Source organism: Lichenostomus cassidix, chromosome 3 (genome assembly GCF_008360975.1).
Source record: "Lichenostomus cassidix isolate B80296 chromosome 3, HeHo_3.0, whole genome shotgun sequence".
NCBI lineage: Eukaryota > Metazoa > Chordata > Aves > Passeriformes > Meliphagidae > Lichenostomus > Lichenostomus cassidix.
In genome coordinates, this window is record NC_139483.1 from 113,087,654 (window position 1) to 113,109,389 (window position 21,736).

General features: G+C 58.6%; 3 protein-coding genes across 5 annotated transcripts; all 3 read right to left on the reverse strand.

Annotated features, from left to right (window-relative positions):
* Positions 1-4,442: 4,442 nt before the first annotated feature.
* TRIM54 (tripartite motif containing 54) lies at positions 4,443-8,524 on the reverse strand. Its single transcript, XM_085057340.1, has 10 exons — positions 7,734-8,524; positions 7,091-7,263; positions 6,517-6,688; positions 6,345-6,440; positions 5,985-6,218; positions 5,733-5,755; positions 5,516-5,640; positions 5,019-5,120; positions 4,821-4,859; positions 4,443-4,615 (listed from the first exon to the last, which is right to left on the reverse strand). Exons 1-10 carry the CDS (start codon positions 7,899-7,901, stop codon positions 4,605-4,607), a joined length of 1,143 nt encoding a protein of 380 aa, XP_084913466.1. The 5' UTR covers positions 7,902-8,524; the 3' UTR covers positions 4,443-4,604.
* Positions 8,525-8,808: 284 nt separating this feature from the next.
* On the reverse strand, positions 8,809-11,006 carry DNAJC5G (DnaJ heat shock protein family (Hsp40) member C5 gamma). Its single transcript, XM_085057341.1, has 4 exons — positions 10,776-11,006; positions 10,317-10,530; positions 9,989-10,142; positions 8,809-9,426 (listed from the first exon to the last, which is right to left on the reverse strand). Exons 1-4 carry the CDS (start codon positions 10,886-10,888, stop codon positions 9,347-9,349), a joined length of 561 nt encoding a protein of 186 aa, XP_084913467.1. The 5' UTR covers positions 10,889-11,006; the 3' UTR covers positions 8,809-9,346.
* Positions 11,007-11,111: 105 nt separating this feature from the next.
* On the reverse strand, positions 11,112-21,421 carry LOC146440586 (uridine-cytidine kinase-like 1). Of its 3 annotated transcripts, XM_085057337.1 has the most exons (14): positions 20,790-21,421; positions 20,465-20,571; positions 20,070-20,240; positions 19,553-19,624; positions 19,117-19,306; positions 18,960-19,021; positions 18,676-18,692; positions 17,860-17,958; positions 12,954-13,047; positions 12,778-12,840; positions 12,559-12,681; positions 12,376-12,483; positions 12,142-12,298; positions 11,112-12,006 (listed from the first exon to the last, which is right to left on the reverse strand). In XM_085057337.1, the coding sequence occupies exons 1-14, from the start codon at positions 21,037-21,039 to the stop codon at positions 11,933-11,935; spliced, it is 1,587 nt and encodes a 528-aa protein (XP_084913463.1). In that variant the 5' UTR covers positions 21,040-21,421; the 3' UTR covers positions 11,112-11,932. The 3 variants fall into 3 exon arrangements, with proteins under 3 accessions (XP_084913463.1, XP_084913464.1, XP_084913465.1); XM_085057338.1 differs by lacking the exon at positions 19,553-19,624; XM_085057339.1 differs by lacking the exons at positions 12,142-12,298; positions 12,376-12,483.
* Between the last annotated feature and the right edge of the window lie 315 nt (positions 21,422-21,736).

The window sequence follows — 21,736 nt, forward strand, 5'->3', positions numbered from 1 at the left end:
GGATATGAGACTTTAAAGAAGTTATATTAAAAGTCTCAAAGGGGAAATTTTGTTACCAAACAGGTCATGTTTCTGTAAGAAATCTCCCACTTCTAACAGGGGGAGAAGATGTAAGAAACTTTTTTTAACTTTAGCACAATAGTTTATGACCCCTATATTTGTGGTTAATGCTTAATTTTGTACCATACAGTGCTTAGTACAAATGTCAGGGCTTAATGTGGCATTGTGTTAACTCCCTAACTCTTGACTAAGTCCTGTGCCAGCTAATGCTTCCTTATTTAGTTATATTAGTGATTAATATGTACTAGCCAATATTCTAGTTTTAAGAACAAGGATTGTGTGTCAGAACAAAAAATGATAAGAGATGTACATTATGATCTGACCACCTATTTTAAATACTCTCAAGGAGAAAAGGTTCATCAGAAGATCTGGAACGATACCAAAGTAAGTCCATGGAAATTATCAGTATATATGCCTGTATTCAATAAATGTGATGAATATGTATTAGTTTCAGGACCACAACTTGGTCTGTTAGGTTACCAGGCATGCATGCTTTGAGGAGAATTTCCCGTGCATCCAGCACTCCTAATAAAGTAATGTCACCTTTATAACCTAGCAAATTGTTTGGAGAGTTTATTTCCTCATTTTCCCTGACATCAGGGATTTTCCCTGCTGCACCAACCAGAGCAGAGGAATGATTAAGGTTTGTTAAAAGAAATAATACTCAGATTGTGTGTCCCAGAAGGAATTTCTTCAGATAATGGACCCCACTTTATAGCAGAAATACTGCAGGAAGTGTCCGAGTTTTCACAGATTATTTGGGAATTACACATCTCATGGAGCCCACAGTCCAGCAGGGAGGCAGAAAAGGTGAATCAGACAATAAAGAGGCAAATAGCCAAGTTATAACAAGAGGCTCACATAGAGCACCATCTTTGGCTCTTATAAGAATTTGTGTCAGTCGCTGAGTCAAAGCAGGAATGAGCTCTTTGGAAATACTATACTGGAAGGCATTCCCTCATAACCTTGTAACCACACACAGAAATCAGATGTGTGTAAGGGGATAAGCAGAGCCAAAGGATTATTTAATTTCTCTTACATAGCCTTTATCCTCATTCACAGGTTTTTGAATCAGAGGCCCCACCCTTCCCTTGGGTATCTCTGGACAGTCTTTTCATTCTGGAGAAGTTGTGCATGTTTGAACATGAAAGGATGATACTCTGCAAGAAAGGTGGGAAGGTACTTTCTCCACAATGTTAAGAATATGCACTGCAGTGAAAAAGGCAGGAATCGACTCTTGGATCCATCACATGTGTGAAAAAGGTCCCTGAGTCTGGACAAGATAAATGGAATTCACACCAAACTGGAAACCTGAAGTTCCGACTGAGGACATAGAAGTATAAACAGTTCTTTAATTTTTTTAATCTGTTTATGTAAGTTAATTTTGCAAGTGAAGTGCTTATATAAAATGTTGTTACTTTTTGTTGATCCACTATATAAAATGTTGTTACTTTACAGCTTGTCCAATCAACTGGGAGAATTCAAACTCCAGCAGTAAAACTGCTGGGTTTCCCAGTGTCACGATCAATCAAGGACCCTTTGGATTAGGGAATTTTAAGCTTAGACTTAAACTTGATTTTTACCCCCATGTTAGGTAAGGGTCTTGAATTTTGCAACTCCCCCTGAAAAAGGAGAAAGTACTTCGTTCCTGTGGCTTAATAACCCCACCCTACATTGATCCTGGCACATGAATAGTTCTGTGCACATTGCTCCTTAAGTCCCTAAAACCCTGTGAGGATTTTCCATGGGGTTTAACACAAGCCAAGTATGGGAAGGGTCAGAGGAAGGTAATTGACATTTTATGTGTGATGGATTGACCATGGCTGGACACCAGATACCCACCAAAGCTACTCCATCACTCCCTCCTTACCCGGACAGGGGAGAGAAAATATACGGAAATGCTCATGGCTCAGGTTAAGGACAGGGAAAGCTCACCAATTACTCGGGCAAAGGAGACTCAGTTTGGGGAAATTAGTTTAATTTATTGTGAATCAAATCAGAGAAGGGTAACAAGAAGTAAAACAAATTCTAAAAACACATTTCCCTCCCCACTCTGTCCTTCCCAGGCTTTATTCCTGATTCTGCACCTCTTCCCCTCCAGTGGCACAGTGAGACAGGAAGGGTTGTTACAGTCAGTTCACTGTGGGTTTTCTGCTGCTGCTTCTTTCTCAGGGAGGGGAGCCCTTGCCCTGTTCCAGTGTGGGAGGGAGACAATCCTCTGCGGACTTCTCTGGCACAAGCCCTTCCCATGGGCTGTGGCTCTTCACACACTGCTCTACCATGTCTCCCTTCCATGGGGTCAGTCCCTCAGGAACAGAGTGCTCCAGCCTGGGTCCCCCACAGGGCCAAAGGTCCTGCAAACAAACCTGCTGCAGCATAGGCTTGTCTCTCCATGGGTCCAAAGGTCTCTGCCAGGACCCTGCTCCAGCATGGGCTTCCCATGGGGTCACAGACTACTTTGGGCACCCACCTGCTCTGGGCTTCTCCAGGGCCTGCAGGTGGGTCTCTGCTCCATGTGGGTCTCCACAGGCTATAGAGGGGTCTCAGCTACTCCTGGGCCCCATGGGCTGCAGGGGAATCCCTGCTCCAGCACTTGGAGCACTTCCTTTTCCAATGATCTGAAAGGCTCCAGGACTGTTGGTATCACACACCCTCACTCCTCTCTGGCTGCAATTACCTGTATGCAAAGACTACTTTTCCTTCTTAAATACATTATCCCTGAGGCATTACTGCCATCACTGATGGACTCTGCCTTGGCCAGTGGCAGGTTCCTCCTGGAGCCAACTGGCTTTGGCTCACTTGAAAATGGGGGGAAGCTTCTGGCAGCTTCTCACAGAGGCTGCCCCTGTGATCTCCCCACTATGAAAACCTTGCCATGCAAACCCAATACAAACAAAACAAAATGGGCAAAATTCCATGAATGGGACATGTAGTTGGGTAAGTGATGACAGCATGTGGACAATGCCTTTGTGGGGGAAAGTGAAAAAATGTTCCTTAGGAATGTTAACTTTATGCCCCTTATGGAGAAAGAGGCCTTTGGGAACACACTTATGGAGAAGAATGAAGAGAAACGATGCTTCTTGGAGACAATCTTAAATAGGAACTGGAGCAGGCTGTGTGTTAGAATACATGCTCAGTGCACAGATCACCTCTTCCTGAAATCTCAGGTGGGGGTACAATTTAACTGGACAAGCAAAGGCATCACCAAATGCCAGGGGGATGCCCAGAGGACAGGCTGGTTTGGGAAGGCAGGGACAGGTGATGAGCATCTGGACACAAGGCACAAGGAACAAAATCGCCCAAAACAGAAGAGAACTAAGATGGGGCTCTCCTGAGACATCTCATGCACTAGGGTGGCACCCACAGCACCCAGCTGAGAGGATACTGAGTGCTTGTGAGTCTCTCTCAGTCACCTCTGGATGGTGATGGGGATAAGAGAACATCCCTGAGGGGTGCGGAAAAGCAAATGCTGCATACTCAAATATTTGCTGCAGACATGGAGAGCTACAGGCCCTCTTACTCCCCAGGGACCACCCAAGCCCTCCCAAATGCATTTCTGGTGTGTGAAGGAGCAGATGGTGGCGTGGAGCAGATGGGCTGGGCCCTGGGGTTGGTCCACTGGCAGCAGCATTACCTCTGCTCGCAGTGACAGCTCGGGGACGCGAGAGAGCAGAGATGTCCCTTAGCCTGTCAACTGTCTTTTGGGACCCTGCACCCCAGCCCCTGGACAGCATGGTGGCCCCTGGATATACTGCAGGTTGCCCTGGTCTATGGAGTGCGGAGGGGGTCCACAGGGCTCAGCCCTTGCTTTTCCGTGGTTGGGCAGGGGGTAGCAGCGGGGACCCCCCCCCCAGTGGAGCCCAGCCCCAGGAGACCCGTCCAGTCCGAGCACCCCTGGCCATGTGCATCATCGGCAGCATCAGCCGTGACGCCATGGCGACGGGACAAGGTGCGTGACGCAGCCACCACTGCTGCGGCCCTCCCGGGGGACCCTCCCGGGCTCAGGGGGCACGGCCCCCCCTGACCCAGCGCTGATGTGGCCGTGTATGTACTCAGCCAACTCATCCCGACAGTGTTTGCTCAGAACACCCAGGAGACGGTGCTGCCGCGGGCACCCAGACAGGGTGGCAGGGCTGGGGGCCACCTGTGGATCCTCAGCCCCAGGCAGGGGCTGTGGGTGGGGGGCAGAGCCCCACTCACAGGGTGCAAGGCTCCAAGCTCCCGAGTTGCACTGGGACTCTGGGGTCTCAGCCCCTTGCATGAAGCTCCGGGGGCACTGTGGGGGTGGCAGGGCTGGGGTTGTGCTGGGCTGACGCTGTGGGGCCGGTGTGGAGCTGCTCTGGCTGCATCCACCCCACCCACACACCACACGGGAGAACGTGTCTTCACACAGTTTTAATGTTGGAGAGGGGCAGCCCCCATTTGGGGAATTCCAGCAGCAGGGATGGAGCTCGCCTGAGAGTGTCAGGAATGGCCACATCTGGGGTGGGATGAGCGGGATAGCCATAGCCGGGGGCGTGCCAGTGTTACCCCATGGCTTCACTTCAGTGCTGACCTGTGCAGAAAAATAGCCTCAGCCCTGTGACCCCAGGACACCCTTCCCAGCCCCTGCAACAGGGAGACAGGGATGGCTTGGGGGAAGCCTGAGGTGTGACATTCCCATTCACATCCTCATCCCCATCCCCGGCGGTGCCGCCTCTGCCCCATGACGCCCCATGACACCCCATGGCTGTGCCCATCACTCCCCATGAGGGTCTCACCATGAGGAGAGCTTGCTGGCTTCTGCCTCAGCCCCACATCTGCAGAGGGAAAGAGGGAACAAGATAGTGACAGGGATACCCTGGCACCCTGAAGAACCTGTGCTGCTGCATGTGGGCCATGGCACAGCAAAGCAGGCATGGCACTGGACATGGCACTGGGCATGACAAAAGCACTTGGCAGGCATGACATGCACTCACCTTCAGCAGCTTCGGGGACCTCCAGGCTGTCCAGCCGGTCCTCATCCGTTGCGGCTTCACTGCCATCCCCAGGTGCATCACCCTCATCCTCCCCCAGCGGCTCTGCGGGCAGGGGGCAGCTCAGTTGGGACCTTCCCTCCCTCCCGCAGTATGGGGACACACCAGGAGGGAGGTTACCAAACAGGACACCCCAGGATGGCCCTGAAGGAATGTGACCAGACCAGGACACCCCAGGACACCCCAGGAGGGACATGACCAACCCAAGACAGCCCAGGATGCTCCCAGAAGGAATGTGACCAGCCCAGTGCGGGAGCCAAGGAGAGCCTGGGGCAGGGCTGACCCTCTAGGGTCCCTGGGTGGTGCTACAGCTGGAGGTCACATCCCTAGTCATGTGTATGCAGGATGTGTAGTGGTAGGCACATCTGTGTGTCTGAGGGCTGGGCATCCCAGGCAGTCCCAGTGCCCCCTGCAGACGGCAATTTCCCCAGTGCTGGCACCTGTCTGGAACTCGATGGTCCTCAGCATCTCAGCCACGTAGTCCACGTTGATGGAGAAGTGGTCCATGTTCTCATAGCCGGGTTCAGGGCGGCTGCTCACTGATGCCTTGGACATGTCTGTGATCCTGCAGGGCAGGCACACCCTGGGATCTGCAGGGTCCAGCACCCACAGAGTCCCCAGTTACAGCTCTTTTACCCCCCAGTACATCCCACTCACTTTTTCAGGAGTTCCTTGGAGTGCTGTGGAGGAAAGCAAGGGGGGATCAGTGTCTTCTAAACATCACCCTCACCACAGGTCCACCCCTTCATATCCCAGGGGCATCCACAGATCCTTTTGGGTGAGCAAAGCCCTCCTGTAGAGACCTGTGAGGCAGCCCCATGCCCCTCAGGGAACCATCACCCTACCACACAGCCCCAGGGCAGCCACAGCCCCTCTGTCCCCCTTCTCTCCCTGTTCGTCTGGCAGGACCTGCAGGTACACAGCCATCTGGGGCTCCTCCATGGCCTGGATGGCTGACTCCACCAGTTTGGAGGAGGCCTCCAGGTGGTCTCCATACTGGCGGATGAGCCCACGGACACGCTGCAGCTTGGCCTCCTGCTCAGCCGCAATGCTCTGCAGCAGCTCCTTCTTCCGCTCCTCCAGGATCCCGTACAGTGCATCGAACCGCAGCCCCACATGCTGCTTCTGTCGCCGACTGTTCTCCTGCAGGATAGGAGTCAGGGGTTGCACCATATTCTCCCCAGCATAGCCCCATGGCTGGACTCTCCCAAACCCACCACATCCTCTCCACTGGCATGACCTCATTGCCGGATTCCCCCCAGTCCCCACCTCGATGGTGTGGCAAATCTCCTCCATCTGAGTGATGATGGCCTGGATCCGGTCATTTCCTGCCACCAGCATGGCAATGCCATCACTGAGCTCGCTCTGGGAGTACAGGGGATGGGCGTCAGTGTGGCTGTGTGGGTACCCTTGGCCTCCCAAGACCCCAGGGGCGTCCCACCTTCTGGCGCTGGTAGACAGCTGGCAGTGGAGCCACCTCACAGTCCTTGTGCGCCCCAAACACCTTGCAGAGGGAGCAGGTGGGCACCTCACAGCGCAGGCAGTAGATGTTGATCCGCTCATCTTCATGCTCCTCGCACATGAGGTGCTGCTCAGCCTTGGCATGAAGGGGTCTGCATGGGTGCAGGGGTGTCAGACACCTCCAGTCCCAGGGACACCCTCAAGTCCAGAGACACCCGGGCCCCCAGTGACTCCCCAGCCCCGCGGACAATCCCAGCCCCAGAGATAGCTCTGGCCCTCAGAAATACCCCAGCTTCAGGGACAGCACCAGCCCCAGGACCTGCCAAGCCTCAGAGACACCTCTGGTCCCCAGGCATCCTTCAACCTCAGGGACAGTTCTCGCACCAGGAATACCTTTGGCCCCAGAGACACCCCCACCCCCAGGGACACTCCCTGGTCCCATGTGGGCCCCATGACTCCCCAGTTCCAAGAGGGATCCCACCCCCAGCCCCCTTGATGGGCTCGCTGTCACCCGCAGGTCTCTCCCCCCCCGTCGGGTCCCCGCGCCTCCGGACCGGGCCGACTCCTGCTTGTAGATGTCGATGATGTTCTCCACAAGCAGGTTCCGCTGCAGTCCATACACCCCATGCCGGTCCAGCACCACCTCGTGCCGGCACGACGGGCACCGGAATCGCCCGCCCGACGGCACTGCGCTGGAGCCCCGTGACTGCCACAGCGGGTTGGAAGCCTGGGGGAGCGAGCGAGGCGTCACGACGGCGGCACCCCGCACCGCCGGCACCCCCGGCACACCCCGGCAACTCCTGCCCTGGGAGCGAGACCCCCACGGATCTGCGCCCCACACCCCCCGGGCACGGACACGGGCACGGAGACAGAGATGGAGACTGGCACGAGCATGGACACAGATGTGGACACAAACAAGGACACGCACACAGTCCCTGTCCTCCGCTCACCGTCCCCGCCAGCCGGGAGCGGCTGCGAGGGCAGCCCAGCCGGAGGTTCCAGGGGCGGGTCCCCGAGCCGGGATTCCCAGTGCCGGACCAAGCTCCCCTCGGTAAGAGGATCCTGGTGTTCCTGGTGCCGCCCGCCCCTCCGCCTCGATGGCCGGAGATCCCGGGGCTACAGGGCCACCACCCGCCGGCCTGGGGTCCCAAGCCCGGAGGTCCCGGTGCCTCCCTCCGCCCCACCGGCGGGTCCCACCTGGAAGACGTCGTTGGCACACTTGCGGCAGAGGTTGTGCTGGCAGGGCAGGATGACCACGGGCTTGGAGAACATCTCCAGGCAGATGGGGCAGATGAGCTGCTTCTCCAGGCTCTCCATGCTCCGCGCCTCCGCCAGAAGCGGCTTCAGACCTACCGCGAAGTTCATGGCCGCAGTCCCGGCTCGGCCCGGCCCGGCCTGGCTCTGTCCTGCGGCTCCACTGCGGTCGTCCGGTGCTCGCTTTGTTTCGGCCCCGGCCGCGGCCCCCGGCGCTAATTTTAGCCGCCTCCGCCCCGCCGGGGCCGCAGCTGTCGGCGGCGTCGGGTGACACTGAGTCACCGTTCCTACCCACTCCCCAGGACCCGCTGGTCCCGGGACCGGCTGATTCCCTGGGACCAACTGACTTTCAGGACTCGCTGATCCCCTGCCCGGGGAGGAGTGGTTGAGGCTTCAGGGGACCAGAGCTGGCTGGTGCAGGGAGCACAGGGCTGGTAGTCATGCTGGGGGGCATTTGCCCTCCTCTGCAGGTAGCAGGGCTGGGGGAGGTTGGAGTCCCCCAGATCCTACAGCCCCAGCCCAGTGCCAGCCCCCCCCGAACAGCAGGGTGGAGGGGCTGGTGCCAGCACCCCCCATGCCCACTCACCCTGTCTATGTTTTAGGGAGTGAGACAGAGCCCAGGCATCTGCGGGCTGAGGTGGTGACCAGAGATGGGAAGAAAGGGCAAGGGGCTCACTTGGTCCCCCTCTGTCCCTTCCTTGCTGGTCCTATTCCTCCACAGGGACACGGCTCCCCAGATAGCAGGGCAGGAGCAGGGCTCCAGGACTGCAGCAGCAAGGAGTGTGAAAAGCAGAGCTTGCGGGAGCCAGCAGCAGGGGACAGAATGAGACCAGGTGGGTGACAGGAGACAAGTGACATTCACCCCACTTGGGACATGACCTCCTACTCCACACCCTACTCAATCCACCACCCCGCAGAATCCACAGGCACAGCCCTCAGCGTGAACAGGACCAGGCAGAGGCACACCCTGCTGCGCAGTGTCCTGGCAGCCCTGGACAGAGCCCAGGCAGACACACACTCCCCTCCCATCAACCTTTAATGGTGCCCACAAAAAACATGACAAACCCAGAGGACAGAGGAAAGGGGTACAGATAGAAGCACCCCAACCTCACAGCAGCATTTGGCACCCAGCACCCATCGGGAGGGTTGCACGAGGGGGGCAGCAGGCTCAGCCCAGCCCCAGAGGTTACAGTGCTAATGGTCTCAGAAACGTTTGGATCCCTTGCATGAGCTGCAGAGCTCGGCCCGGAACGTCTCTGCTTGTGCCTGGTGCTCAGTGCCCAACACGGGCACAGGCAAGGCACTAAAGGGGGTCGCAGCAGCACGGGCTCTGGGCCACTGCCACCACCGGTGCTGGGACGCAGGGGCATTGCCCTGGAGCTCAAGCAGGGGCCCAGGAGCCTGTGCATTGATGCTGGCCAAATTAACCTGAGATTCTATCCCTCCCGAGGCTGAAGAGCCAGTCTGGGGGGTGGGACCGTGGTCCCAGAAAGTGACAGTCCCAAAGGAGAATCCTTGCCCCGAGTCCTGGGGGAGTCGGCAGGATGGGCCCGGCCTCAGGCATCACTCCTGGTGCTGGCTGGCAGCTGCTCCGTGCTAGCAGGTGGGGGCTGTGCTACAACAGGGATCTGAGGATCTGGAAAGGAAGAGTTGTAGATCAGTGGCTCAGCCCCATCCTATGGTGCCAGTGATTAGGAATCTCACAACACCCCTTCAAGGGCTCCCACAGCCCAGAGGTCCCACACTCCTGGCCAGCATAGAGCCACAATGGTGGTGGTGAGAGTGCCCCAACTCCACAGAAACCTGCAGGAGTCCACCGCCCCCATTGACATCAGTATGGCCAGTGCCAGGGAACAGAGCCAGCCTGGAGCACAGCTGATTTTCCCACACTCTGTGCTCCAAAGGGCACAGGCCCAAGGGTTTCTAAGCTTCAGGCCTGGTCAGGGGGCACTTGCTCAGGGGAAAGGACAAGGTGTACCCATGGGCCATGTAGTGTCTCCTTCTGTTACTGTCACCAGCCCTGGCCCACACAGAAAACATCAAGGACTGGCTGGAAGAGCTGCGTCTAAAACCAACCCAAGCCCTGAGCCAGAACTCTGTTCCACATGAGATGGGACATGGGGAGACCCCAGAGGCCCCACAAAGCAAACCTAGGTGCTCCCTGCTGTTGGGCTACAGCCTGAAGCAGCCTGACTTACCGCTGTCCTCTGCACGCATCTGTGCCTCCAGGTCCTTGGGATCCACATACTTGTAGGACTCATCCTCCTTGGGCGGGCAGCACGTCCCACAGCAGAAGAAGCAGCAGCAGCAGCAGCAGCAGCAGGTGAGGGCACCACAGCACAGCACCAGCGCCTGTGTCAGGGACAGATGCACTGTGAGGTCACCCAAGTCCCTGGCCCATCGCACCAGCCCTGTGAGCCCACTCAAGCCACCAGCCTGCCAGGATGGATGGCAATCCCCTGAGCCCACCTGAGCTGCCAGCCCCATCACAGCAGTCCCATGGATGCTGGATGATACTGGGCTCACCTGGAACCACCACTTGGACATGAGGAAGTAGTGCCGGACGGCATCATCGCCAAACTGCTCGGCCACATAAAGGCCGAGGGAGCCGTACTGGTCATACAGGCGGCGCTTGTCTGTGTCGCTCAGTGTGGCGTGGGCGCTGTTGATCTCCTTGAACCGCTCAGCTGCCGCTGGGTCATCAGGGTTCTTGTCTGGGTGGTACTTGAGAGCCAGCTTCCTGTGGGGTGCAGGGGGGGACCCCCAGCATGGGGTCACAGCCTCACTTCCCGGGTCAGACCCAGACCCCCGGGATGGAACCAGGACCCTGGCATGGGGTTACAGCCTCGTTTCCCGGAACCGACCCTGACCGCCGGGATGGGACCAGGACCATCCGGACAGGATCCCGGCCGCGTTTGCGGGACGGACCCGCATGCCTGGGCTCCCGGGACGACCCCCCGGACCCCGCCGGACACCCCCCCGTACCGATAGGCCTTCTTGATCTCCTCGGGGGAGCTGCCTTTCTGCAGCCCCAGCACGCGATACAGGCTCTCCCCAACCCGGGACAGCTTCCGCTGCGGCCGCGGGGGCTCCGCCATGGCCCCGCCGAGGGTCGCGGGGGTCGGAGTCCCGGGACGCGGCACCGACCGCCACGGCCCTACCCCGCGCCCGCCGCCGCTTCCGCCCGCGCCGCCGCCGCTCTGCGCAGGCGCAGCCCGCGACCCGGTACAGGGGACAGCCCGCCCTGGCGACACCCGCCCCGGCCCCGCAAACACCCCGCACCGCCCGGTTCCCGGTCCGGCGGAAGCAGGAGGCGGCACATGGGAATCGCGCTGCTCCTTTATTGGTACAAAAGGGCGGCGAGGGGGTGGTGACGGCACGGCCGGGCGCCGGGACAGCGCAGGGTAGGGAGTACGAGCAGACCCCCGGCCCCGGAACCTCCTGCTGCCGCCGCTGGAGGATGGGGAGAGGGGCAAGGCCACCGCTGCCCTTTAGAAAAAGAACCTGAGCAACAAGGGCAGCACCGGGGACACTTCATCACCCCCGGGTCACCAGCACCACTACGCACCGGGGATGGCACAGCATCTGGAAAGCAGCCAGATGCCACCCCCCAACATCTGGGACCAGGGGGCAGGGATGGAGTGTGGATAGGTGGGGACACAGCAGGTCCATTAGGTCCAGTCCCTGATGTTGGAGAACCCCACTGGACATGGGGGCTGCCCACAATAAATACAAATAAATACAGATTCCAGGCATGGAGCTCGCCTGGTGCCTGGGTGGGGGACTGGATCCAATCCCCCTCCTCCCCTGGATAGAGGGTGAGCATCCCCTCAGGCACAGCCGCAGGGAGGCCACTGCTCCGTGGGGAGGCACGGCTGGCCCAGGCCAAGGCAGGGCTCTGGGAGCAAGCAATGTCCCTAAATGTCCCCTCTCTGTGGGCCACAGGCCCACAGGCCATCCCTCTCTCCTCCTCCTTGGGGAGGATTGGTCCTTTGGGGCAGACGGAGACCAGCAGCAAGGGGCTTATTGTGAGAGCCAGGGGCTAGCAGGTGGGCATGGCTGGCAGTTTGGGGCCTCTCCTAGGGGCAGGGGTGGGGCCAGCCCTGCAGCCAGCCCGGCCACGGATCCTGTGGCCAGCCAGCTCAGCAGTCCATGCTGTCACTCTCACACCAGGCCGAGGGACCATCGGTGCCAAAGTACCTGTCTCCAAAGTTACCTGGCAGAGGAAGGGACAGAGTGAGGGCACAGCAGAACCAGCCCCACCAGAATCTCTTCAGTGTGGCCGGCCACAAGGCTACCCTTGGGGTGCTGGTCCTGGCCATGGGATGAAACATGCCCTCGTTCTCCTCACCGATGCCCGGGATGATGTGGAACTCCTCGTTGACCCGCTTGTCCACAGCAGTGGTGATAATGTGGACACGGGGAAAGGCATAGGCCACAGAGTGCACGCCCATCTCCGCCATCAGCAGCGATAGCAGGAAGATTCTGTCCTCCTGCACATCATGGTCCTGTGGCACATGGAGCTATGAGAGCCTGGCTGGGCACAGAGGGTCCCATGCCCCCACCCACCTATGCGGTCCCTCACCAGCAGGACGCGCACAGCCATCATGGCTGCAGCCCCTGTGGACACGGTGCTGTCCATGAGGATGACATAGTCCTCGCTGATCTCCTTGGGCAGGCGCAGGTAGTGGAGCTGGGGAGGGAAGGAAGGGTGGTTGCTGACCGGCCAGCAGTGCATGGCTGTGTGCCATGGTGCAGCAGGACTCACCTCGGGCTCCCCAGTGTCCAGGTTGGTCTGGATGAGGATCTTGCCCAAGCGGATGTCCTTGCAGACAGCAGTCAGGGCCTGCTCCATGGTCTCCCCTGCTCGCAGGATGGACACACCAGTGATCTGGGAAAGGGGCACGAACATGTGCTGGGTGCTCCTAATGCATGTTGACCCCAGCTGGACACTCATGGGGAGCAGGGAGCCGGGACTGTGTCTCACCCTCTGCCTGTGGAACCGCTTCCCCTCGTACATGGTGCCCTGAGGTGTCTCCACAGTGACCGACTGCAGAAAGGGAGCACAAGGAGTGTGGGGGGAGCCAGACCCCTTGTGACTGGGGGTGCCCAGGAAGGAAGATGGGAATGGGGCTGTGGCTACACGCAAGAGTGGTCACTCACCTTCAGTGGCAGGAAGGACAAGGCATGTTCAATCAGCAGCCTCATCAGCCGCTTAGAGTAGAAGATAAATTCATCTCTGGTCGTGTCCTTGTTCCTGGGAGGGAGGACACATGTGAGGTGGGAATGCAGGCCCTGCAACCCCCTGCAGATGACACATGAGGCTCCAGAGGCCAACCAGCATGGAGAGCAGTCCCAGCCTGTGGGAACCAGAGCACTCTTGGAATGACACAGTCAGTGCTCACCAGCATTTAAGGGCTTGCTGAGACCTCAGCTGTTGTCTTAGGACCACAGAGGCAAGAGAGAGGCTTAATTACCCTGGGAGGGAGATGCAATGCCACCTACAGACATCGGAGAGAACTGGGAGAGAATGGGGAGTGGGAGCAGGTCAGGCAGCACCATTGGTCCTGGGGCAGCACAAACTCAGGAGAAAGGGGTGAGTGTTGGGGTGCCCAGGAGGAGAGCCAGGATGGACCAGGACCCTGCTGTGGAAGGGAACATAGTGTACCACGGCTGAGCATGCTGGATGACAGAAAAAGGTTGAACATGTCCCCAGCTCTCCCTTCTATGTACCAACCTGCCAAAAACCAGGTGACTCGGAAATACCCATCAGGCCCTTTCCATAGCTCTGAGGTGCTGAGGGCAGCGAGAAATAAAACAGACACAAACCAGAACAAAACTGCCATGGGACTCTAATTCCCAGGAAACCTCTCCCCTGCCCCAGGAGGGGTAAAGCCAGCCCTGCATGCAGGGCACTAACCCCACAGCAGAGGGAAAGTGGATGGCTTTATCTGCTGTGAGCATCCTGGCCACCAGCCTCATGGGGAACATGAGGACACCTGCCCCTTCCCAGATGGAAGAGGAAGAGCTGGCAATGCTCCTGAAGAGGCAGAAGGATATTGAATATTTTAACTCTGTATTTTAAGACATCATCTGCCATTTCTCACACCTCCCTAGATGACAGACAGCCCCACTGAGGCACTCAGGAGGATGAACAGTCACTGTTGTCCCTGTGTGTTCTTGCAGCCATTCCAGGGCTGCTCGCAGCTGAGCATCTGCAGTGACCATGGCACACAGACGTTTCCAAACCCCTGGGGCACAGCTAGCATGCCCAGGGAAGACAGAAAATCCCTTCTGGTCTGGAAGGAACAAGCACCCTGCCTACAGCTCCTAGTGTGGGCTGTCAGCAAGCACTCACAGGTGGGCTGCACCCACACACCCACCCACAGCAACTCAGGAACAGCATGAGCCCAGCAGCCTCCCTGCCTCCACAGCAGCCTGTCCTGTCCCAGCCAACTGCTCCCAGACAGAGATTGACACCTGGCTGGGTGGGATAGGGCCCACACTGCTCCCACAGAGGCAGGTTCCTCAGCAGATGGGAAAGCACCACCAGCCCCAATGCAGAGGCACAGACAACCATGAAGCTTCTCCTTGCCAGGGTGCAAGCAGTGCAGGGGGAAGGGCTGTGTGAGGAAGGTCAGCCTAGATATGCTCAGCAGCAGCAGGGTACCAGGATCCCTCCACCAGTGCTTCCATCCCACTTCCTCAGCTGACAGAGCACTGCCAAAGGGGCCATTGCTGTCACCACAGCAGTCCACTCACCCCACAGCATCACTGCCCAGGTGAAGCCTCAGGAAACACTGCTCCTACCCACAGAACAGGCAGATGAATCTCAGCACATTGCAGCACACTAGGAGCCTACAGGTGGGCAAGGCAGCACCACAGCTAGCGCTCCTCAGCCCTCCCTGGCATGCTCAGGAGATTGCAGAGGGACCAGGAGTGTTTGCCTGGGGCCTGATCACAGCATCAGCTCTGCTCATGGACAGCTCTGGACTGTCTGCAGCTGAGAGCCAGCTGGTACAGCCAGGCACCAGGAAATCTGGGTATGGATAGGCTACAGAATCCCAGAATGGTTTGGGTTGGGAGGGACATTAAAAGTCATCTTGTCCCACCCCTCACCATGGGCAGGGACACCTTCTATTAAACCAGGTTTCTCTAAACCCTGTCCAGTATGATATGACCTTGGGGAAGCCAGTTTCTCTGGGCAACCTATGGCAGAGCCTCACCACCCCCACAGCCAAAAATGTCTTCCCAATATCCCATCTAACATGCCCTCCTGCAATAGAATACCATTCCCCCTCATCCTGACACTGGATCCTTCATACCCCATATATTCTCAGCCTCATTATTCAAACTGTGCAGCTATTCCACTGTGGGATTAATTTTCAGTTTCTATCTCTCCACAACAGCAGGAAATTGTTCTAGAAAGCACTTTCCCCAGATGCCAGCCTGGATCTGCCATGACAATGCTCATCTGCTGCCACCAACACCCTCCCAGAAGAGAGACAGGTGGAGCATGAGTAGCCTCTGATGTGGAACAACAGGGAATGGTGCTGGCTAGCAGCAGACTGGCATGCCAGGATTGACTGTTTGCATCCTAGAGAGCTGCACTGGGAAAAGCACGACAGGAAAAGGTGGGAGGAGAATCCCAGTTCACAGCTCTGCAGTGATGCAGGCAATGGGTTTGGCATGTCAAGGTGCTCAGAAATGCTGTGCTTTCCTTAAGTACTCCATGAGCACTGCTGCTGTGTGTGGGGCCAGTGGTACTGCAGCAGCTGGAATCTTGTTCACTGGAAGGTTCCCTGCTGATGGCAGGGGCTGGACTAGATGGCCTTAAAGGTCCCTCCCACCCGAACCACTGTGTGATTCAATTAATTATGGCAAGAGACAGATCTGCCAAGATGCAGTAACTTTGTACGCACAGGAAATGAGGCAAAAGGTGTGTTTGATCCTCACCAGCCTGGAGCTCGGGAGAAGGGCAGCAGGCAGAAGCAGCACCTCAGGAGTAGAGGGTCTCATGTGGTGACCAGCAACAGCCCCACGCCACACCCAAGTCACACAGAAGCCAACGAGTGCTGCTAAGTCTCACCAGAAACACACACTGCTTTGCCATCCCCTAACACACCCAGTGGAGCGCCTCAGCTCAGAGATTTGGGAACTGCACTGCCCCAGCAGGGTTTGAGGGGGTGGCTGACAGGCTGAGTCAACACCCCTCAGAAATGTGGCATTTCTTATACACCACCTGGAATGGGCTCAGCCACCTCCCCATCACCCCTGCCCCTGATCCCTGCTCCCGCATAGCATCAGCACAGGAATGTGCGACCAATGGTGCCAAAGCGCTGCAGCCCCAGGCAAAGCCTGACCCATGCCCAGGGCAGCTCAGCACAACGCTGAGCCTCAGCAGATTAAGGTCATCACGCACTTGTGGTACAAAGGTGGAGTCACAGCCTGGGGGAGGAACACTGGCACTGGCACAAGGCTCTGCCTGGCACACCTAAGACGGCACATCACCTGTTCTACTGCCATGACCTGTGATATTACAGGAGGAAGGAGTCAGGAGAAGGAAAGGAGGTGCCAAGCCTGCATGTGGTCATGAGTATCAGAAGGTCATGAACTGTTTGGGATGGAAAAGCCCTTTGAGGTAATCAAGTCCAGCTACTCCCCCAGCACTGCCAAGGCCGCCACTAGCCCACATCTACATGGTTTCTAAATCCCCTGAGGGATGGGGACTCCACCACTACCTGTGCCAGGGCTGGACAAACCTTTCCAGGAAGAAATTGTTCCCAATATCCAACCAAAACCTCCCCTGGAGCAGCCTGAGGCAGTTTCCTCTTGTCCTGTCTCTTATTCCATGGATCCGGCTCCAGCCCGGTCCCAGCCCCTCCTCGGCCATTGCTCGGGCCCTGGTTCCCTGGTTCCCTCACCTGGCTGCACCCTCCTGTCAGGAAGATATAGAGAACAAGGTCCCCTCTGAGCCTTCTCTTCTCCATGCTGAGACCCCCAGCTCCATCAGCTGCTCCTTGTACTCCAACCCTTTCCCCAACTCTGTTCCCTTCTCTGGACATCCTCAAGCCCCTCAATGTCTCTTGTCAGGACAGGCCCAGAACTGCCCCCAAAACTGGAGGGGCCCTAGCAGTGCCCAGCTGGGACAGCCCAGGTGCCATTCCTCTCTTGCTCACCTGGGCTCATGTTGAGCCACTATCAACCAACACCCTAAGGGCCTTTCCAGTCCCTCTGCCCCAGCCTCGAGTACTTCATGGGGTTGTAGAGATTCAAGGGCAGAACTCAGCACTTGGCCTTGTTGACCCTCACACCGCTGGTCTCAGCACATCAATCTAGCCTGCCCTGATCCCTCTGCAGATGCTCTCCAGCGGATCCACATCCCACTCAACTTGGCATGATCTGCAAATTTACTGAAAGTGCACTCAATCCTCTCCAGATCTCTGATAAGGACATGAGATTACACTCTGCAACACACAGGTGCTGTAGCAGCACATGAGCAGGCAAAGGAGGATCCAACTGGGCTCAACATCTCATCTCTGCTGTGCAGAAATGCAAGTGGAGGCTGCCAGGTTCTGCAGCCACAAGAATAAGTAACCTCTCAGTAGTCCTAAAGAACTCACCCCTTGACTCTGCACTAATGCTACTGTCATGTGGAGAAAAGAAGCATCAGAAGGGAGTGAAAGGATCAAGAGTGCCCAAGTCATAGAAGCAGCAGCCCAGGTCCCTTCTCTAAGTTGGCTCTAAACACAAGTACCCTGGGAGAGGGGCAAGGGGCACCTCACTCCATACCACCAGCTGCTCCACCCATGCTCCAGCAAGGAAAGAGCCAACCCCTCCCATTGTAGGAAAAGCATGCCCTTGGCTGAGGAGTCACCCAAAGCAGATGTGCAGAGATCTGGTCATCAGAGAAATGCTTGTGGGCCAGGGCCAGCTCTGTTCAGATGTTCAGCCCCAGACCAACATCCATGACTGGGGTCCCAGGGGCAAAGGGGAAAAACTCACCCCAGGCCTTGCAGTGTGACCTCACCAAGCAGCCTAGAGAAGGGGCCTGGTGGCAGGGACGTACCTGATGATGGTGTGCATGCCCCGCACCTGTGGCGTGCTCTCCAGGACGCTCAGTGTCTTCGGCAGCGGTTGCCCTTGGTGGGCTGAGGCCAGGGCTGCCCTGCAGTGAGGAAGGGGGTCAGAGCTGTGCAGCACATGCAGAGCCACAGCACTGGGCCCTTGAAGAGACATGGCTCCACCAAAGGAAGGCTCCAGAAGAACCTCCCCTTCAAGGCGTGCATTGTGTTTGGCCTTCCTGCCTGGCTCCTGAAGAATGCCTGAAGTCTGATACCAGGTATGAGATCCCAAAGCTGAACTAACCAAAAGCAGCAGGGCAAACCTCCTGGACCACACAGCCTGCTGCTGCAGCCTCTGCAGCACCAGCCACTCTGCAAAGGCAGGACATTCCCATGTGCCCTGGGACCAGGCTGCACACTGTGCAAGGGACAAGGGCTGTCGTGCTCAGATGGAACACGAACTGCCAGGGAACATGGACCATGCAGGGCACTTCTCCTGCAGAATTGAACAGCCCAGGGTAACCCAGCAGTCAGGGCAGGAGCCCTGCTCCAGATAGGGAGGGGAGCAGGGCAGGGAGCTGGCTACATGCATCAGGCACAGTGTGGGACGTGTCACAGAGAGCCCACAGCTGCAGCCAGACAGGCCCCAGGGAGATGACAGCAGCCACTGCAGCAGTGGTGAGGAGCAGCTATGCTCAGGCACATCTGCAAAGCTCTGCCAGTGGGGATAGGGATGTGGCAAGTCTTGGGATCCAGTGGGAGCCAGCAGCCCCCCACCCCCACCTGGAACTGGCTCCTCTGCAGTGGTGGGTCCCACATACCTGACTGTAATCTCCCGCTGGATGGTGGAGCAGTCATCGGCATGGCACAGGGGAACAGGAAGGACACCCTGTCAGTCACTCACAGACCAGCACAGCCACTGCAGCAGCCCAGGTGGCTCCCCACCCACCTCCCCAGTGCCCACCTCACAATCTGCTGCCCCAAGCATCACACTGGGGCCTTTTGAAAAGAGGTGATATCAAGACCCCCCACAGCTCCAGGCTGTGCACAGCCACATCCTGCCCTCTTGCATGCAGGACCCTGCTCTTCCTCACCCCTGGCTTACCTTCTCCAGCTGGCTGTGCACATGCTGCACGATGAGGTCCAGCGCCACAAAGTTTTCCCCACCTGAGAGTGGAGCAGAGGAGCCGGGTGGGGCAGACGCTGACCCACCCCTGCCCCAGAACACCCGCTCCCAATGCCACAGTCAGCTCTGGCCTCACCCCTGGGCACCACGATGTCAGCGACCTGCACGGTGGGCTCAATGTACTGCTCAAAGGCTGGCTTTACAAACTTGTTGTACTGCTTGATGACCCCTGCAACATCGCGCCCACGCTCCATGATGTCGCGCTGCAGCCGCCGCACCAGCCGGATGTCGGAGTCTGTGTCCACGAACACTTTCATGTCCAAGAGCTGGAAAACTGGGAGGGGTGAGCACCCTCTACGCAGCCCTCATCATACCCACCTTACTTCCCTCCACCACCCAGCGATGGCACCCAGCATCACCTTCCCTGGGGCCTCTGACTTGTAGTGCTCTGCCAGCAAGTGCGGTGATCTCTCCCTCCACAGCCCCCACTGCTGCAGTGGCACCCAAGGCGAGTGCCTGTCCTGCTACCGCACATCCCCTCCTAGACCAGCGGCCACCTGAGGCAGCAATACCTTGAGCAGCTCCTTGTTAGCAAAGGCCAGGATCCCTTCAAACACGATGACATTGGCCCCATACACCGTTTTCTGCAGGCAGACAGGAGCTGTGCTTGTCCTGTTCCCCCCACATGCCACAGCAGCACGAACACTGACACAGACAGTGCACCGACCCCCCTGGACTCTCACCACTGTGTTGGGGCTCCCCACAACTGCCCTGCACCACTCAATGTCTTGGAGCCCTAGTTCATCCCTGTGCATCACGCTCCAGCCCAGGACAGACCCTGAACCTTGCTCCAGATCCCAAGCCTCTGCCCAATGCCATCCCTCTGGCCCCCCTTCACACTGAGCCCCTCCCTGACATCTGTGCTAGCCTGATTGCAAATCCATCCAGTCTCCCCAGAATGAGTTCCCCACTCCTGATGACCCCCAGCTGCCCCATCCCTTTAGCCTCCCAGGCCCTGCAGCCCTCAGGGGTGCTCCCCTTTCCACAGACTCTGTCACCTAGGCACACCCTGGTCCCTGTGGCACCCACCCACTCGCGGCGCCGGCTGTGCGTGGTGAAGTCGTACACCGGCACCTTCACGCTCTTGCCCTTCTTGAGCTTGCGCAGGACACTGACGAGCAGCTCGAAGTCAAAGGCATCGGGGTGGTCAAAGTTGTAGTCGCTGCGGGCTGCCAGTGCCTGCTGCCCCTCATCCAGTACCTGCAGGCACCAGCACTGCTCAGCACCATGCTCAATACCCGGACCGGGGCATCAGCACCACTTAGCACTGCGCCAGATCCTGGCATCCACAGGCACCAGCACTGCTCAGTGCCGCACCGGATACCCGGACCCCAAAGCATCAGCAGCACTCAGCAGTGCTTTGGAACCGCGAGTATCGGCACCGCTCAGCGCTGTACCGGAACCCCGGGCCCCCCGTCTCGCACCTTGTAGAAGGAGTCCATGGAGAGCAGCACGACCCAAGGCACGTCCAGCGCCTCGATGATCCGCGTCGCCACCGTGGTCTTGCCTGAGGCGCTGCCACCGCACAGGCCTGCGGGGAGCGGCGGGGGCACCGCCCCGGCCCCGGATCCGTCACGGCCCTGGATCCGGCTCCAGCCCGGTCCCAGCCCCTCCTCGGCCATTGCTCGGGCCCTGGTTCCCTGATTTCCGACTGCAGCCCGACTCTGGCTCCGGTCCGGCCTCCATCCCCTTCCCCGGCCCGGTCTCGACTCCATCCCCTTTCCGACCCCGCTCCATCCCACCGCTCACCGATGACAAAGGCCTCGTCCACGGGCGCGCCGGTCTCGCTGTACCAAGGCGGCCGCCCGGCGGTGTAGATGGTCCGTTTGCTGGTGCGCAGCAGCGGCGGCTCCGGCTTGCACTGGCTGGCGGTGCGGCGCCGTGGGGCCGGGGCGGGCGCCAGTGGCAACCGGCTGAGCAGCGAGCCCAGGGAGCCGGGGCCGGGGCTGCGCTCCGGCCCCATCGCCCCCCGCCGCTCCTCCGCTCCCGCCGCCGCCATGGCTGCGCGCGGCCGCGGGGACTGCCGGGACAGCTCGTGCTGCACACGGCCCGGCTGGAACAGGCCCCGCCCCTGGCCGAGGCCACGCCCCAGATGCGCCCCCGGGCCCTGCCGCTGCTCCTGTCCCTGGGCACCCCTGGGAGCGCTTGGCTCACCTCCAGACACCTCCCCACAGGTGTCACTGCCACGGATCCCCGGAGTCAGCTCTGCTCCGGGCTGAGCAGCCACAGCTCCCTCAGCCTTACCCGAGCAGAGAAACTCCAGCCCTGCAGCATCACAGGGCTCTCGGGGTCTCTCCCCAGCTTGTCCCTGTCCCTCGTGTCTTGCAGAGCCAGTGCTGGGCCTGGCGCTACGAGGTGGAGACCAGGACGCCCGGAGGTGGAACCCAGGACGCCCCAAAGGCACGTTGCTGGTTCATGGTCAACTCAGTGTCTCCCAAGACCCCCTGAGCCTTTTCTGCGGAGCTGCTTTCCAGCCGGCTGCCCCCGGCCCGACCTAGGGGTGTTCCTCACAGGTCAGGACGAGGCACTGCCCCTGCTGACCCTCCCCAGACTCCTGCCCCCCGTCTCTGCAACCCATCCTGGATTCCTCCGCACTACGGAGCAGAACGACCTGCCGGGTGAAGCCACCCCTCCCCGCTCGGTGTCATCTGTCAGCGTGCTGAGGGTGCTCTGCCTGGCCTCCAGGTCCCTAATGG

What these genes read in the sequence shown, in the direction of transcription:
- TRIM54 (XM_085057340.1), bottom strand. Translation starts at nt 7,901, where the DNA reads ATGAACTTCGCGGTAGGTCTGAAGCCGCTTCTGGCGGAGGCGCGGAGC. An exon ending in GTGCCAACGACGTCTTCCAG is followed by an intron (nt 7,264 to 7,733) that starts GTGGGACCCGCC and finishes TCGCTCCCCCAG; the next exon opens with GCTTCCAACCCGCTGTGGCA. An exon ending in TCCAAGGAACTCCTGAAAAA is followed by an intron (nt 5,641 to 5,732) that starts GTGAGTGGGATG and finishes CCTGCCCTGCAG; the next exon opens with GATCACAGACATGTCCAAGG.
- DNAJC5G (XM_085057341.1), bottom strand. Translation starts at nt 10,888, where the DNA reads ATGGCGGAGCCCCCGCGGCCGCAGCGGAAGCTGTCCCGGGTTGGGGAG. An exon ending in TGTCCAAGTGGTGGTTCCAG is followed by an intron (nt 10,143 to 10,316) that starts GTGAGCCCAGTA and finishes TCCCTGACACAG; the next exon opens with GCGCTGGTGCTGTGCTGTGG. An exon ending in GATGCGTGCAGAGGACAGCG is followed by an intron (nt 9,427 to 9,988) that starts GTAAGTCAGGCT and finishes CTTCCTTTCCAG; the next exon opens with ATCCTCAGATCCCTGTTGTA.
- LOC146440586 (XM_085057337.1), bottom strand. Translation starts at nt 21,039, where the DNA reads ATGGCGGCGGCGGGAGCGGAGGAGCGGCGGGGGGCGATGGGGCCGGAG. An exon ending in GGCATGCACACCATCATCAG is followed by an intron (nt 13,048 to 17,859) that starts GTACGTCCCTGC and finishes CCTCCCTCCCAG; the next exon opens with GAACAAGGACACGACCAGAG. An exon ending in TGGACACTGGGGAGCCCGAG is followed by an intron (nt 12,484 to 12,558) that starts GTGAGTCCTGCT and finishes TTCCCTCCCCAG; the next exon opens with CTCCACTACCTGCGCCTGCC.